General features: G+C 44.4%; 1 protein-coding gene across 1 annotated transcript; it reads left to right on the top strand.

The window, feature by feature from the left end:
- Positions 1-81: 81 nt before the first annotated feature.
- Positions 82-11962, top strand: FAM221A (family with sequence similarity 221 member A). Its single transcript, XM_035130268.2, has 7 exons — positions 82-3335; positions 4226-4399; positions 5719-5909; positions 6501-6707; positions 8725-8838; positions 10535-10620; positions 11630-11962. Exons 1-7 carry the CDS (start codon positions 3271-3273, stop codon positions 11690-11692), a joined length of 900 nt encoding a protein of 299 aa, XP_034986159.1. The 5' UTR covers positions 82-3270; the 3' UTR covers positions 11693-11962.
- Positions 11963-18242: the final 6280 nt, after the last annotated feature.

Genomic DNA, 18242 nt, shown 5'->3' with positions numbered 1-18242 from the left:
ATCCTCAGTAGGAGTGTATACATGATTTTGCACAAAATGAAAATCTGTGGTTGCTTTCTACATGTTTTAAACGGCTTACCTTTTAACTGTTGTTTTAAAATTAAATGACTAGAAGTCACATATCACAGGCTAGACTTGGTAAATGAAAACACTATTCTACTCAGAAGTAAATCTAGGAATAAGCCTTGCTCAGCTCGGCAAGGCTCACTTTGGAGTACACATTTCACAGGACTATATTATAAGGCTACATTCCTGAGCACATACATTTCTAAGCCTCCTGAAACTTTTTTGGTCAGTAAATTTAATTGGGACTTGATTCAGAGTACATTTTCACACGCTACGGTACAGTCTAAGGCAGGCACCCCCAGACTTCGGCCCTCCAGATGATTTGGACTACAATTCCCATCTTCCCCAACCACTGGTCCTGCTAGCTAGGGATCATGGGAGTTGTAGGCCAAAAATCTGGAGGGCTGTAGTTTGGGGATGTCTGGTCTAAGGGAACATACAAGAGGCCAGCATTGTATGAATCCTTGGGATACATTATGTAATGAGTTTACACGTTTATCTACCGCCTTTGGAAGTTTGATGCTGAATTTCTCTTTGCTGTGTGACATTTTCCACTAGTCATATACAGGAGCAGACCTGGTGGATCAGGACCAATTTCCCATCTAGTCTAGGATTCTTTTCTCGTAGTGCTCAGCCAGATGCCTGTGGAAATTCTGTAAGCAGGATTTGAGTGCCCTTGTAGACTCTTTCCCATTAGTGATTCCAAAAATATGATATACAGATGCACACTACCTACAACATTGACATAGATCATAGCCATCATAGCTAGTAGCCATTTGAAGCTTTAACTTCATGAATTTGTCTAATTCTCTTTTAGAGTCATCCAAGTTAATGGCCATTACCACATATCATGGGGTGAATTCTGTAGTTTATGCACGGGATGAAGAAGCACTTTATTTCATCTGTCCTAAATCTTGCAGCATTCAGCTACATTGAATAAAAATAAATGAATAAATAAAACAAACAAAACTGGGCGGCTCCCAACAGAATATTATTAATAAAAAGCAACATCAAACATAAAAACTTCCCTAAACAGGGCTGCCTTCAGATATCTTCTAAAAGTCAGATAGTTGTTTATTTCCTTGACATTTCATGGGAGGGCGTTCTGTTACCGAGAAGGCCCTCTGCCTGGTTCCCTGTAACCTCACATCTCTCAGGGAGGGAACTGCCAGAAGGCCCTCGGAGCTGGACCTCAGTGTCCGGGCTGAACGATGGGGGTGGAGATGTTCCTTCAGGTATACTGAGCCAAGGCCTATTATGAGAGAAGGGCTGAACAGGACGTTAAGAGAACTGTGTGCAAAATAAATACAGCACTTTTTTATTTTAAGTTTTTCACATAGCAACTCTCACTTGAGGAGGCGAGCTCCTTTTTAGTTTAGAAGCAGCTTGTATTTTCTCCTGGATATGTTACAGAGAAACCTAAAATAATGCTTTGGTTCCTTGTTCTTTCTTGACTTTTTTTTTGGGGGGGAGGCAATATTATTTGTGTATTAATGAATTGTATGGAGAGCTTACTATAAAAGGTGAAATATCAAAATAATAAAGAGCCACGTCTTCTGCTGCTAGTCTCAACAAATGTAAATACTGTAATGAGACAATACTAAATGCTTGTAGCAGGACGTTGTCACCAGCTCTGCTCCTGGACCTGTTCTGGAGTGAAGAATGCTTTCAGGGAGGGCAAGGACAGCCTGCCAGGCACCCCCAAACTGCGGCCCTCCAGATGTTTTGGCCTACAACTCCCATGATCCCTAGCTAACAGGACCAGTGGTCAGGGAAGATGGGAATTGTAGTCCAAAACATCTGGAGGGCCGAAGTTTGGGGATGCCTGGAACACTGCCAGTGGCCAGGCAGGAGAACTCCATCCAGGTCCCCCCTGTGATAATTTCCCTTGCAATCAAGCCAGTCGGAGGCACACTTTAGTCAAAAAACCCTCACAAAATGGCTACGAGTTTTTTAGGCTGCAGGGCTTCCTTCCTTCCTTCCTTCCTTCCTTCCTTCCTTCCTTCCTTCCTTCCTTCCTTCCTTCCTTCCTTCCTTCCTTCCTTCCTTCCTTCCTTCCTGTGCATAAGGGTGGATGCAGCTACCTGGGGACACAAGCGGGTGCACGGCTGAGGATTTTGCCACCAGATCCCTGGGGTCCGAAAACCATGAGTGAGGGGAAACGAGCTGAGTTCAAAGTCCGTTCCTCAGGTCCAAACGTTTTGCTGTTACCTTGAGAGTTTAAAATTCCAAATCTGCAGCACAACTGAAGTGGTGTCAGCCATCTTTTAAAATGGATTAAAACTCTGTGTGTGTGTGTGTGTCTGTATGTTATACAAAAATTGGGGTTAGGCTTTTGCTGCCCCAACTCGCCATGGGATTCTATGAGTCCCCTAAGTCCATTTTCGGTCAGAGAAGAATGGATGGAGGCAGGATCCAGTGGAAAGCAAGGCACATACTTATTTTTCTGTTGCAACAGAGTTTCTTCCCCTCCTTTCAAGGAGGGACAGACCCTGAACCAAAGGGTGCAGGAACCTTTTGACATTGCCCAACCCCCTTAGCCAAAGACCACCCCAAAATCATAGGTGGGTCTACAACAGAAATCCTGTCTGCCAGGATACCTAAGATTGCATTGCCTGGGCAATCCTTTTGTGATAGCTATTACTTGACCTGAATCCAGTCACAGGCTCGCCCTATTCATACACAAAGACGCTCTTAAAACAGGATTTGTAAGCGGTGGCGGGGGTGGGAATAGAAAACGAGAAGGCTTTCCCCATTTGATTCCCTTAACCACAGAGGAATATTTGAGGTCAAAAACGGCTTCAGGATTGCTGTCAAGACGCATGGTTTATATATTCAGATACGTGTGCACTTATGAATATTTATATGTGGGGCTTTGGATTGCTATAACAATATTAAACTGGGTTAAGTTCGAACCGTCGAGGGGGAGTTAGCGAGGTGTGAGGGGTTTTTCACCCTGCCAGCAGAAAGCGAAAGCCGGCGCCGAAAGGCGCGCTTAGAACAGTCGCTTAGAGACCCGACAATCGGCGAGGGTTGGCGAAGCAGCCGCCTCTCCCGCCTTTCCTGGTGGCAGGGAAGGGAAAGGGGAGGGCCGCCTCTTTGTCTCCCGGGAGGCCCTTCAGTCATCGCCGCCGCGTGTCTCCCTCTTTCGTTAGGGAAATCCGGCCGCGCCGGGGACGGCTTATCCCAGCGCCGGCCCCGGCCATGGAGCGGATAACTTTGCAACCGGGGGCCGCCGCGGCCATAGACGAATACCTGGAATACAAGAGGTGAGCGGGACCGAGGGGGGGGGCACGACCAAAGGCCGCCGGGAGGGAGGAGGGACCGGGAGGCCCCCCGTTCGCGGCGATCGCCACTGCGTAGGTATCCTCCACTTTTTGTTGCGGCTCGAAGTCTCTTCGCTCGGAAACCCAAAACTCACGAGGGGCCCTCTGAGCTTGTGCAAAGGGCACGTCCCTCACCCCGAGCAACCTAAAGTACTGTAGTATAGTCTTTCCGCTTAGATCCCTGCCTGGCAACCTGCGTTCTTCGCTACTAAGCGTGATACTCCCGAGCAATGCACCGGCTTGACATGATTTTATTGTTTTATCTTTTTGTAAGGCGCGTTGAGTGTTTTTTCTTTCCCTCACAAATCAATCAGTAAGCAAAACACGTAAAAGAGCTGTCGTGGGGGACGGGACCAGTCTTGCTTTAACAAGGTGGGTGTCTTTAACAGGGCTAGCCTCTGATGGTTAAGAGTTGTTTGAAAGAATATTTAATCCAACCGAATCTAAAGATAGCTTGTGGTGAGTTGAAATCGGTTATAGGTTTTAGTTTAAGGTGTGGGTGACTAGGTCCTAGGATATGAATTCCTATTGAACACATGTTTAAACTTTATGATTTATAGCCTTTTTAAAGAATGAAGCCCTCAACCACTTCCTCCAGTTAGAGGGAGTTAAGTGGGAATATCCCACGAAATATGCTGAGGATCGTAGCACTATTTCAATGTTGTGACATAGATATGAGCAGAAATAGAAGAACACCCCACAAACATTTCCTAGTCTCTCTTCACTTTATCCTTTCTCCGAAGCCACAGCCGTTTCAACAGGCGTCCTGTGTGTGTGTGTGTTGTTATCAGAACATTGATGTTTGTAATTAAGCATGCAACGCTTCTTCGTAGAATTGTAGGCGAAGATGATGGAGGGACACTTTTTACTCCTGAAGAATATGAAAAGTACAAGAAAAAAATGTTACCAGTACGGTTACAAAACAGACTGTTTGTGAGCTGGAGATCACCGACAGGCATGGACTGCAAACTTGTGGGCCCCGAAACCCCATGTTTTTGTACTCACAGGTGAGGCATTCTGTGCCCTACATAGACATTTCCTGTTCAACAGAAGTATTTTTTAATTGTGCAGTTAGCTTGAGAACTTACGGCTTGCAAAGCTTTAGGAAGCATTTATTTTTATTTATTAAATTACTGTACTGCCTTTCATCCAAGGATCACAGGGCGGTTTAGATTAATATTTCTTAGATCAGGAAAATTGTTTCATAATATTCCAAATAAATTATAAATGCATCAAAAATGGAAAAGAAAGAGCACCTTCAGGTTATGTTTCAAGTACCTTGGGATGACATTCAAAGGTATATTCCAGATAATTTGAATGGCAGGTTCCCTGGTCAGGTCTGCAAATTTAAGCATCTAAATATTTTACAGTACTGGGATCCCCCTCTGCTATGGTCCACTTAATGCTAAGCTACGGTTTATAGACAATTGCTTACTAAATGATGGTTTAACACGAATGCCCAGCCCAGCACCGTAACCATGGTTTATTAACCACAAACAAACCATGCTTGTAAACCACGGTTTGTGGTTGGTTTATAAAACTTGGTTAGCATTACAAATGATTTAACATTACAATGTGCCCTCATTCCCCCCCTGGCACACGTAATGTTCATACGTATTTCAGTCGTGGCTTTGAAGAAGCAGCAATACTTTTTCTCAGTAAGACTAGCACAGAGTAAAATACTGGCTCATTACCATAGAAATTCTCTATGTGGCAGAAGATTCAAGAGAGAGGCTGGGTTGGTGGCAACCTCAATAAAGTGGTTTATTGAACCTGGTCCTATTCATAAAAGATTGCTTAGAATAATATTTTTTTAAATAGCTCAACTGTCATCTGGGGACAGCCATTCCAGCAGTGGGACAGCGGAGAAGCAGGGCTCACTCCATCAGTTCTGCTGCAAAAGGCCACCTCCATCAGGCCACCCCATCCTTTCAACCATCATCTGGGAGCAGGCTTCCTCAGTGGGAGAGACAGGAAGCAGGGCTCATCGCATCTGCTTTGCTAGAGGCCCTGCTCCACCTCCTGCCTCTGAACTGTGCCAGCTGCTCAATATAGGAACAACCGTCTAGAAATTGATGCCAGAGTTTTGAGTTTTCTTTTCCTTTTTCCTCCTTGTCCTTTCCCCCTTGTGCATTGTATTATTATTATTATTATTAAATAATAATAATAATAGATTAAGACTTTAAGTAGAGTGTGTCTTGTTTTGATTTCATGTATGCTGCTCTGGGACTGCCTTTTTGCCTGAAGAGTAGGGTACAAATTCTCTTAATAAATGATAAAAAATAAAACAAATGATCACTGTTTCTTTGCATTTCCCCCTCCCCAGGTATAAACAACACAAAACAGACTTTGAAGAGATCCCAAAGGAACGTCCTATTTCTTTACCCTGTAGGGTGGGCCATTGCCCATGCAAATCTTATCACTTCATTCCTCTCAATGGGACTCAGCCCATCCGCTGTAGATGTAAGCACTTTGCTGATCAGCACAGTGCGGCACCTGGGTTTCCATGCAACGCATGTAAGTGAGTTTTGGATAAATAAGCATGTCATATGTAAGTGTAGCAGCTTTTCATTACACAGATATGTCCCTTTAGGCATTGTGTGATAATATAACCATGTATATTTGTAGGTGTGGAGAGTATTAATGAAAATGTGCTGGGTTCTGTAACTAAAAAACTCATATTCAGCATCCAAGCTCAACATTGTATTTCACATTCCAAAATCTGGTTAATTTGCATACTATTAAACCATTTCCTGATTTATGCTACAGTACTTCCGTATCTGGGAGCCTGAACATGGGCTTTTTGAGGGATAATTTCTCTACGACTGACAGCTTTCTGTCTAAGTAGAGTCCATCTGCACATTACTATTAAAATATGTTTCATTGTACCAGTATGATCTCAAAATATTGTAGGCCTTAGATTTACACCATGTCTGCCCTGGACTCAAATAATACACTTACACATCCTATTAAGCTGTTTCCAGCTGTAGCAATTGTTTGGGTAGTAGGGGCTACAGAGAGGAAATACCCAAACAAATCTGCCCCCCGAGTGAAAGGGAGTCAAATATTTTGGTCTATCTGATGCTGTCTTCAAATGTTTTGAATTAGGTTCCAAATGTTCAGGGTTTCACAGTTGCTTTACTTGTGGATGTGGGCAGCCAGCATATGCTCATGAAACTGTAGTGGAAACAAAAGAGGAACGCTTAGCCCAAGGAAAACCAGTGGGGCAAGATGTCCCATATGCCGCCATGGGAGGACTAACTGGCTTTAGTTCACTAGCAGAAGGATACATGAGACTTGATGACAGTGGGATAGGTAAGAATCGGGGGACTTGAAATGAAAAGTTGAATTTACATCAGTTTTTGTTTGTTTGTTTGTTTGTTTTAGTGATAGTTCTAAAGTGTGATCATTTAACCAGATTGCAATGTCCATGTAGTTTTAAATTATAAATATAGGTGAGAGGTACCAATCTGGTAGTCTGATGCCCCACAAAATAAATGGTATGTTTTTCCTAGCAATGTGCAGTTGGAAAGACTAGGTCTATAGGTCAGCACCATGGGATTTGACCTGTGGTACCCCTCAAGCCTTGGTCTTATCGCCATGCTGCTTAACATTCCTATGAAGCCATTGGAAGAGATAATCTGGAGCTTTGAAGTTGGGTGTGGCCAAACTGATGATTCCCAAATCTATGGGTGGTATTCAGCTAAATTTTACTCATTGTGGACGTCTTGACATCAGTAGACTTAATTTAGGTGTCTTAATTCATTTCAAAACTTTGAGTAAAACTTGGTTGACTCCCACTCTTTGTTTCTTGGCATTTTAACCCTATGTTAGTTTGGAAGCTGGGGACAAGTGATAAAGTAAACTAATAAATAACCTAAATCTGATTCCAAAGAAAACAAGCCCTCATGGGGGACTTGCTGTGCCTTTTTTGGGTAAAGTACTATTCATCTTATTGAAACAGGTACAGATCCATGGATTTCTCCTAGAGCTTACTTTGTCCTGGAAAAGCAGATAATGGCACTGGTGAAGAGTGCATTTTTATCATTTGCATCTGTTGCAAAGGCTCTGACGCAGAGGGGGTCTTGTCATTCTTACCCACATTTTTGTAGCCTTGAGGATTGACTGTACTGTAGTACAAGGAGCTGTATCTGAAGATGACTTGGAAACTAGCAGGATGTTGCCCCCTTCTTCCTAAATAAATACTGTACCTCGGTTTACAAACTTAATCCGTTCTGGAAGTCAGTTCTTAAACAAAAACTGTTCTTAAACCGAGGCACGCCTTCCCTAATGAGGTCTCCCGCTGCCGCTACCCTTCCACCGTTTGGATTCCGTTCTTAGACCGAGGTAAAGTTCTTAAACTGGGACACTATTTCCGGTTTTGCAGAGTTTGTAAACTGAATCATTCTTAAACTGGACTGTTCTTAAACCGAGGTACCACTGTACAGTGGTAGCTCGGGTTACGAATGCGATCCGTTCCGGGTCGCAGTTCGTAACCCGAAAAGTTCGTAACCCGAAAAGGGCCCGAACCGCCGTTTTGCGCATGTGCAAAGTGCTATTTTTGCTATTTTCGCGCTTTGCACACGCGTGCGCGGCGAAAATACTTCCGGGTTTGCGAAGTTCGTAATCCTGGTTGTTCGTAACCCGAGGTGTTCGCAACCCGAGGTACGACTGTACAAGGTTTTGAATCCCGGCCCTTTTCGTAGCAACTGTCATGACTGCCTGTGCTCTTCCAGGCCTAATGTAATTGGTGCTTTCTTTTAAAACGCCACACAAAATTGCAGAGCTCCTCCCTGCACAATTTATAACCCCACCATTTCAAATGACCCCAGGGAGAAATTGCACGTAAAACAATCTAATAATTAAATGCTGAATACCACCACCAACAAAATAGGAAACATCGGCTGCAAACTAACAGAACATAGACAGACAGCAAGTGATAAAATCTGAGCCACTGGCATATTACACTCAGCTCCTTCCAAAGCCAAAGTAATAAATCTAGCTTACAGCCCACATCCGTTTTTGTTATGCTTTTATCTATATTTTCAAACATTTGTTTTAATTTAATAACGTGAGGTATAGTTCTAAAATGCTCAGTGTTTTTTAATGAGACCAATAACAGGTCTTCCATTCAGGATGCCATTTTATATCTCCGTGGTAGATCACCAAATTTCTTTTTCAATACAGAGTTGGCTAACTTTGTTGAACTTGCTTCTTGATCGTCTTACTGAATCAGCAACATTTTAAATTTGTTTTTCATCAGTGGCTGCAATTCTTCATGTTTCTGGTTAATTTGGATATATTCTCCCTAAACTGCTGGTTTCATTTTAAGGAGCACCTTCCATCGAGTTCCTAGAATCTCCTGTAACCAACATGGATCATCCCTTCCTAAGAGCATTGCAGGGACCTTCTAGTTCCACACAAGGACGTCCCCAGCTAACAGATGGTAATGGAATTACTTTTCTTTCTTTAAGTAGTCAGTCTGTTGCCTGATTAAATGCGCTGTTAGCAGCTGAATAAATGCTGCCTTTCAAGATCTGTGACCTAGTATCAGGGATGGTGTAATGCAGGCATCCCCAAACTGCGGCCCTCCAGATGTTTTGGCTGCAACTCCCATGATCCCTAGCTAACAGGACCAGTGGTCGGGGAAGATGGGAATTGTAGTCCAAAACATCTGGAAGGCCGAAGTTTGGGGATGCCTGGTGTAATGGTTGCAGCTTTTAGGGGATTTAACTTTAGCACACATTTAAAATGCGTTTGCTCCTGTGACAGTTCAGCAATTAGGAGGTTGGAGTGCCTAGTTAAGAAAAGGTACTCTATATAAGGTTGGCCCACCTATGAGGCTCAGTGAGGCAATCACCTGGGAGTGGGTACATGTGGCAGATCTGAGCCTTCTCTGTTGCCGCACCACTGCTTGTTCTTCTCCAGCCTCCTTTATTCTCCCTCCAGTCGCCTCAGGCCGAAGAGATGGTGGAAGGGGCAGCACCATTTTCTGTTTTGCCTCAAGTGGTAGAACATTCTGGGCCAACCCAAACTGTGCATTAGTCATTATGTGCAAATTCAACAGAAAAAGAAAACACGTCAGAGTGTAATGAAGACTCGGTAAGGTACTCTGGCAGAGAGCAAGGGGGTGTATGTGATCTCCTGAGGGCTGAGAGGACATAATACAGTTCCCGGTGTTCTGTGAACTAGAATAAGCTTCCTTCTAGGATTCCCTTTACAGTTGGAGTCCGGGGAGTTGATGGAAGAGGAGAGGAGAAACTACTATGCCTGGTAGGGACGTGGGTGGCGCTGTGGTATAAACCACTGAGCCTCTTGGGCTTGCCAATCAGGTCAGTGGTTCAAATCTGCGTGACAGGGTGAGCTCCCGTTGCTCTGTTCCAGCTCCTGCCAACCTAGCAGTTTGAAAGCATACCAGTGCAAGTAGATAAATAGGTACCACTGTGGCGGGAAGGTAAATGGCTTTTCCGTGCGCTCTGGTTTCCATCACAGTGTTTCATTGCACCAGAAGTGGTTTAGTCATGCTGGCCACATGACCTGGGAAGCTGTCTGTGGACAAACGCCGGCTCCCTCGACCTGAAAGTGAGATGAGTGCCGCAACTCCATAGTCGCCTTTGACTGAACTTAACCCTCCAGGGGGTCCTTTACCTTTTTTACCTTACTATGTGTTAAACATGGGGTACATTTTCTCATTGATGCTGTTCCTATAAATAGGCGTTTGAGGTGGGCTGATGCATTTGCTAGTATGTTTTGGTTTGAAGCCTTCAGGTTTGAGCAACGAGCACAAGTCAAAAGCAGGAGTAAACCTTATTTACACATATTCTCTTGTCAAACAAGCTGATTCAAGATGGTAGTTATCTTTTCAATTTCATGTGCTGGCAAGTGTGGTTACAGGAGAGATTAGAGGTGCTAAACATGTTTACTTGGTTGTAAGTTCAATTGATTTCAGTGAGTCTTGCTTTCCAGTAAGTATTCTTACGAAATTCTAATGAAATGAAATTCTAATACATTCTGATCTGAGAAACTCTGGAATGAGAGATGATATCCACTTGAGCCCTTGATCTACTTGAGTATGACTAACATTTGATATTGCCCAGATACAATTCTAGAATTTATCTAAATAAAAGTATGTTGCTTTTAAGGAGGTGCAAGTACAGCAATGCAAGTTGCTTTAAGAAGACCCGACGAAGATGACATGGCTTATTTTGAAAGACAGTATCAGGCACGGGTAAGCCATTGCATACGTAATTTAAAGCAAAAGCGTTTCTTTAAAGTTGAAGATAATCCACTTTTGCTGAGCGTGAGACATTTAAAATTTCTTTACAACTTTGTTAAAATACGAATAAAATATTCGTATCTCAGAATCAAATGTGCTTGTAGAGAAGGAAATATCAGGTTTCTTGCGATTTATTAAGTGACAGAAATTTAAGCAGATAAACACCGCAAGCTGGTCAAATGGATTTACCGAGAGTAATGGTTTCCTGTGGTAAGTTTCCTTAGTATTGGCTTGTGGTGATGCAGAGATGGGCTTTTCCCCAGGTGGCACTGGAATTGTGGCATACACAATTTCCCTGCTGAAATATGAGAGGCCTCGTCTGTCTTGGCATTCCACCAGCTTCTGAAGGCATACCTGCTTACCCAAGCATTCACTTGATCTCTTGGCCAGAGCCTGTTGTTTTAATTGCTGTGCTGTTTTAAGGGGATTGCTTTATTGTATATTTTAATTATGGTGTATTTTTTTAAAAATAGTCTGTATTTCTAGCAGTGTTGTGCAGTTACGTTTTCATGTTTCGTAAACCTCTTAAAAAAAAAACCACCTGGGCATTAAGCAGCAAATGAATAAATTAATAATAGCAATAATGATGATTTTATCCTGGTCCTCCCTCCATCTCCTACAGTCTCAACATTACTCCAATCATGTTTATGCTCTGTAGTGGCCAACTACTTCAACTGTGAAAAGAAGTGGTCAATAGCAACTGGGAAAGGAAGAAACCAGAAAGTATATACCACACCAGAGTGGCTCACAATGAGAAATGGCATTAATGCTAATAGGGCAGAAAAGTGGCTGGATTTAGGTTGGCTGCAGCTAAGTACAGGCAATGTGAAATTTGGCAGGAAAATGAGCGTAGCTCACTCCTTGAAGCTGCTTCATTTTATAGTTGGCTTGGTCTATAAGTCAAAAGAGGTTATTTTATAAGTGAATGTATTTTAATGTTTTTTTTTCTTTTTCATCACAGTTGAAGCAAGAGAAGGCTGCTGCAAATCAGAAAGGAAAGCGTCCAGTGACAAAACATTCATGATAACCAATAAAACAAAAGAATACATTTCTTATTCATTGTGATTTATTAGAGTTTAGATAAGTTTTCCTTAATGAATTCAGTATGTGAAGATTTTTCTATAAGATAATATGTGGTAATACATCTATTTCTTTCTAGGCATGGAAGCAAAAATAATGTCATCCAACTAGATAGAATATGCCAAGGACAATTGTTTTCTCACTCACATGTTAAGCATCAGCAAAATATGTTTGAATACAGAGATCAAATAATAAAATTATATCCCCGTTTTTTTTAGCTGTTTGGAGCTTCTTTTCTTCTATGTAAATTTACATCAGTCAAAGGGTGGTTTGTTTTATGTTCTTCAAAGTTTTAAAATGTGATCATTATTTATTTCTAATAAAAATACCAGTGATAAAAACTCTGGATTTGAAAGGACAGCATGGGGCCCAAATACTCATAAAATTAGACTGTTAAGGTTATGATTTTCATCCTATGAAAGGAAGTAACATTAACAATACAGTGAACAATCAACAATCTATCTGTATAGTTTATTGAGCAAAACAGGATGAGATAATACGAAGAAGTGAGCTTGTTTGATAGCCACCTGCTGATACCTACAGGTTTATGACCAGTAGTTCCAGAGGCTGAAGAAAACTAAGCAGGTTTAACATAAAGCTATACAGCAGAAATGTTGGCATACCAGATATGTGGAGCCGAATTGGTACATGTTTAATTTACTTGAAACAAGTCCAACTTGGTTCAATTAAACTTATAATTAACAGCACAATCCTTAACTACATCTACTTAGAAGCATTTCTTATTGCTGTTGGTATTATTTTGATTTGAATTCCCATTGGATTCAAGGTGAATGGAATTAGGCTTGCAGCCCAACTTCTTTTAAAATGACAGACTGACAGTGTGATCCTAAACTGTTTATTTCAGAAGTGAATCTCATTGAGTGTGCTCACACTTGCCTCCTAGTAAGGGTGCTTAGGGGTGCACTGTTAGAAGTACTTCTATGAATTTGTTAATACAGTGGCACCTTGGTTTTCAAACTCAATGCGTTCTGGAAGTCTGTTTGACTTCCAAAGCAAGGCATGGCTTCTGATTGGATGATTGGCCCCGGAAACAATGCCGACAGCCAAAACAGGCGTTCGGCTTCTGAAAAACGTTCGCAAACCAGAACACTTACTTCCAGGTTTGTTCGTCAGCTAAGCTGTTCGAGAACCAAGGTGCCACTGTATAGTACAGTCATTATCAATCAGTGCACTTCATAAAGTACATTTTATCTTCTCTTTTACTCTGTAGTGCAGAACTCTTTTTAAGACGTCCACGTGCCAGTGGTGAGTGGGACCAGAGGCAAAAGTGGGTACAGCAACAAATGTACATTTTGCCTTTGTCCAGACTAGCTTTTACGCTCACCCACACTCCTATCCTCCATGCACACGAGCAAGAGGCATTTTTCAGAGTTGAAGGAAACATTCCAGGCAGGCAAAAAACACTGGGTACAAAATCGTGAGTGCAAGACCAAAAATCAGCAGCTCCTGTACAGTATCTCGCTTTCCGTTCTTCCCAATTCAACACATCATACCGGTAGTTGCAACACGCCCTAGGCTCAGTGTAGAGAAAGAGGACCACATTTGGCCCCCAGGTCTAAGGTTCTCAACCCCTGCACTATACATCAGATATGGACATCCTATGGCCTTCCAGACGTTGAGACTATAGCTCCCACAATCCTAGACTACTGACCATACTGGCTGGGGGGTGAAGGTTGTTGGAGAGACTCAACAACAAACGAAGGGCTCAGAGTTCTCCGATTCTGCTACAGATCCTTTTGACGTGTGTGGTGGGGAATGTCCTGTGGAACAGTGAATACTGTACATGAGAGTGAAGTCAAATGGGCCTTAGAAAGCATTGCTAATAAGAAGGCCAGCGGAAGTGATGATATTCCAGCTGAACTATTTGTCTGTTACCTCCGAGGATGTGGACAGGCTGCTTAGACGAATGAAACCAACCACCTGTCTCCTTGATCCTTGCCCATCCTGGCTTATAAAAGCTAGCCAGGAAGGGCTGGGCGATGGGCTTCGCGGGTTGGTAAATGCTTCTCTCCATGAAGGAGCCTTCCCAGACCCGCTGAAAGAGGCGGTTATTAAACCGCTTCTTAAAAAACCATCTTTAGATCCGGCCAATATGGCCAACTATCGCCCAGTCTCAAATCTTCCATTCTTGGGCAAGGTGATTGAGCGAGTGGTTGCGGAACAACTCCAGGCACGCCTGGAAGAAGCGGACCATTTGGATCCCTTCCAGTCAGGATTCAGGCCTCATCATGGGACTGAAACTGCCTTGGTCGCACTGGTCGATGATCTCCGGCGGGCTAGGGACAAAGGTAAGAGCTGTTTCCTTGTTCTGCTGGATCTCTCAGCGGCTTTTGACACCATCGACCATAACATCCTTCTGGACCGTCTAGAGGGCTTGGGAGCTGGGGGCACTGTCATGCAGTGGTTCCGCTCCTTCCTCCTGGGCCGTGTTCAGAAAGTGGTGGTGGGGGATGAGTGTTCAGACCCCTGGGCTCTCACTTGTGGGGTGCCTCAGGGTTCTGTCCTCTCCCCCATGCTTTTTAACATCTATATGCAGCCGCTGGGAGAGATCATCAGGGGGTTTGGGCTGGGTGTCCATCAGTATGCTGATGATACCCAGCTCTACCTCTCTTTTAAATCAGAACCAGTGAAGGCGGTGAAGGTCCTGTGTGAGTGCTTGGAGGCGGTTGGAGGATGGATGGCGGCTAACAGATTGAGATTGAATCCTGACAAGACAGAAGTACTGTTTGTGGGGGACAGGAGGCGGGCGGGTGTGGAGGACTCTCTGGTCTTGAATGGGGTAACTGTGCCCCTGAAAGACCAGGTGCGCAGCCTGGGAGTCATTTTAGACTCACAGCTGTCCATGGAGGCACAGGTCAACTCTGTGTCCAGGGCAGCTGTTTATCAGCTCCATCTGGTACGCAGGCTGAGTCCCTACCTGCCCACTGACTGTCTCTCCAGAGTGGTGCATGCTCTAGTTATCTCTCGCTTGGACTACTGCAATGCGCTCTACGTGGGGCTACCTTTGAAGGTGACCCGGAAACTACAACTAATCCAGAATGCGGCAGCTAGACTGGTGACTGGGAGCGGCCGCCGAGATCACATAACACCGGTCCTAAAAGACCTACATTGGCTCCCAGTACGTTTCCGAGCACAATTCAAAGTGTTGGTGTTGACCTTTAAAGCTCTAAACGGCCTCGGTCCGGTATACCTGAAGGAGCGTCTCCACCCCCATCGTTCTGCCCGGACACTGAGGTCCAGCTCCAAGGGCCTTCTGGCGGTTCCCTCATTACGAGAAGCCAAGTTACAGGGAACCAGGCAGAGGGCCTTCTCGGTAGTGGCACCCACCCTGTGGAATGCCCTCCCACTAGAGGTCAAAGAGAACAATTACCAGACCTTTAGAAGGCATCTCAAGGCAGCCCTGTTTAGGGAAGCTTTTAATGTTTGATGGATTTCTGTATTTTAGAATTTCTGTTTTTTTGGAAGCCGCCCAGAGTGGCTGGGGGAACCCGGCCAGATGGGCGGGGTATAAATAATAAATTATTATTATTATTATTATTTGAAATTTTAAAAGATGATGCTGTTAAGGTGCTACACCCAATATGCCAGCAAGTTTGGAAAACTCAGCAATGGCCAGAGGATTGGAGAAAATCAGTCTACATTCCAATTCCAAAGAAGGGCAGTGCCAAAGAATGCTCCAACTACCGCACAATTGCGCTCATTTCACACGCTAGCAAGGTTATGCTTAAAATTCTACAAGGCAGGCTTAGGCAGTATGCTGGATTTCAAAGGGGCAGAGGAACCAGAGACCAAATAGCAAACATGCACTGGATTATGGAGAAAGTTAGAGAGTTCCAGAAAAACGTCTACTTCTGCTTCATTGACTATGCAAAAGCCTTTGACTGTGTCGACCACAGCAAACTATGGCAAGTTCTTAAAGAAATGGGAGTGCCTGATCACCTCATCTGTCTCCTGAGAAATCTCTATGTGGGACAAGAAGCTACAGTTAGAACTGGATATGGAACAACTGATTGGTTCAAAATTGGGAAAGGAGTACGACAAGGTTGTATATTGTCTCCCTGCTTATTTAACTTATATGCAGAATTCATCATGCGAAAGGCTGGACTAGATGAATCTCAAGCCGGAATTAAGATTGCCGGAAGAAATATCAACAACCTCAGATATGCAGATGACACAACCTTGATAGCAGAAAGTGAGGAGGAATTAAAGAACCTTTTAATGAGGGTGAAAGGTAAAGGTAAAGGTAAAGGGACCCCTGACCATTAGGTCCAGTTGTGACCGACTCTGGGGTTGCGCGCTCATCTCGCATTATTGGCCGAGGGAGCCGTCGTATAGCTTCCAGGTCATGTGGCCAGCATGACAAAGCCGCTTCTGGCAAACCAGAGCAGCACATGGAAACGCCGTTTACCTTCCCGCTGTAGCGGTTCCTATTTATCTACTTGCATTTTTGAAGTGCTTTCGAACTGCTAGGTTGGCAGGAGCTGGGACCAAGCAACGGGAGCTCACCCCGTCACAGGGATTCGAACCGCCGACCTTCTGATCAGCAAGCCCTAGGCTCAGTGGTTTAACCACAGCGCCACCTGGGTCGCCACCTGGGTGAAAGAGGAGAGCGCAAAATATGGTCTGAAGCTCAACATCAAAAAAACCAAGATCATGGCCACTGGTCCCATCACCTCCTGGCAAATGGAAGGGGAAGAAATGGAGGCAGTGAGAGATTTTACTTTCTTGGGCTCCTTGATCACTGCAGATGGTGACAGCAGTCACGAAATTAAAAGACGCCTGCTTCTTGGGAGAAAAGCAATGACAAACCTAGACAGCATCTTAAAAAGCAGAGACATCACCTTGCCTACAAAGGTCCGTATAGTTAAAGCTATGGTTTTCCCAGTAGTGATGTATGGAAGTGAGAGCTGGACCATAAAGAAGGCTGATCGCCGAAGAATTGATGCTTTTGAATTATGGTTCTGGAGGAGACTCTTGAGAGTCCCATGGACTGCAAGAAGATCAAACCTATCCATTCTTAAGGAAATCAGCCCTGAGCGCTCACTGGAAGGACAGATCGTGAAGCTGAGGCTCCAATACTTTGGCCACCTCATGAGAAGAGAAGAATCCTTGGAAAAGACCTTGATGTTGGGAAAGATGGAGGTCACTAGGAGAAGGGGACGACAGAGGACGAGATGGTTGGACAGTGTTCTCAAAGCTATGAACATGAGTTTGACCAAACTGCGGGAGGCAGTGGAAGACAGGAGTGCCTGGCGTGCTATGGTCCATGGGGTCACGAAGAGTCGGACACGACTAAACAACAACAACAACAACAACATGGCCCAACCAAGTGTTAGGCTTTGATTATTTCAGAAGCTCTTGTTCAGAGAGAAACTACACAGTCCATGCATACTGGATGGGAAGAAAGGTGGTTTTGCTACTTGCCCTTTCAAGGAAAGCAAGTCACCTTAGGAGGAAAACAGCTTGAAAAGAGCAAGTGAACAGCTTCAAGGCGACCTCCCAGTAAACAGGCACAAGAAAGATCGGGTTCCAAACCCTTAGATTCTGCGAGCGCATAGTTCAACTGCATGTCTCCCTAAAGACGCCATGTACTTTCAGCTTTGATGGTGCGCCCTGTAATCTTTCCACTCACCGTGGGGATCCTTCGCCCCCTTCAGGTGTCAGATATCTGCCAATGCCTGCGGTTTGAGGGGATGGTCGGGCTTAGCAGCTCCTCCCCGGGTCCTCCATTGGACCGCGTTTTATTCCCCCCCCCCCATCGCGCCCAGCTGCAGATACAAATACCGGTAGGAGCATGTTAGGTTTCAGGCCGACTCACCCTGGGATTTGTTTGAACGACGTGAGTAGCATCGCTGTTTGAAATCAAATATTGAGTCAAGAGGCTTGTCCGCGCCTAACTCCGCATGGGGATCCGGCTCTCAACTAAGACTAAGAAAGTCTAAAAAATGGTTTCTGAATTAGCACGCTTAGGAATTCAACATTTATTGCACCAGCGATGCCCCCCCCCGGAAACGTCAGTGTTATTTATTCAAGCTATATATACCGCCTTCCATTCTTGGCTCCCAGGGCGGTTCACAACATAAAATAAAGTCACTTTAAGTGCCTAGGATCGCAGCTAGATCATACACATATTTGTTTCTCCAAAGTCTCTGCGTTCAATACTGCTCCTCCTTTCCTTGCGCAAACTTAAACCTGGGGGAGTAAGTCCCATTGAAACCAGCGGGGGTTCAATGCCGTCCAGCAGCACCGTCGAGCGCCCCTGAGACTTTTAAATTATTACTATTACAGTACTTCTTTTGCGTCTCAACGTGCCTATGCGTCAACAGGAGGCGCAGCGGGGCCTATTAAAGCGCGCAAGTTCTACGACGTCCGCGCGGGTCCATCCTCCCAATCACCGTCGGCCGCCGCGTGCAAGTCTGCGCTTGCTGGTGGGCGCGCTTGCTGGTGTCTTGTGTGTGTGTCTTTCCGCGACT

This window comes from Zootoca vivipara, chromosome 12 (assembly GCF_963506605.1).
Source record: "Zootoca vivipara chromosome 12, rZooViv1.1, whole genome shotgun sequence".
In the NCBI taxonomy this organism is placed as follows: domain Eukaryota; kingdom Metazoa; phylum Chordata; class Lepidosauria; order Squamata; family Lacertidae; genus Zootoca; species Zootoca vivipara.
This window is presented reverse-complemented; position numbering and strand designations above follow the sequence as displayed.

Bases quoted from the DNA above. Each gene is read 5' to 3' on its own strand.
- FAM221A (XM_035130268.2), top strand. From the start codon at position 3,271: ATGGAGCGGATAACTTTGCAACCGGGGGCCGCCGCGGCCATAGACGAA. The intron at 5,910-6,500 runs GTAAGTGAGTTT...GTTTTGAATTAG, and splicing joins TGGGTTTCCATGCAACGCAT to GTTCCAAATGTTCAGGGTTT. The intron at 8,839-10,534 runs GTAATGGAATTA...GTTGCTTTTAAG, and splicing joins ACGTCCCCAGCTAACAGATG to GAGGTGCAAGTACAGCAATG.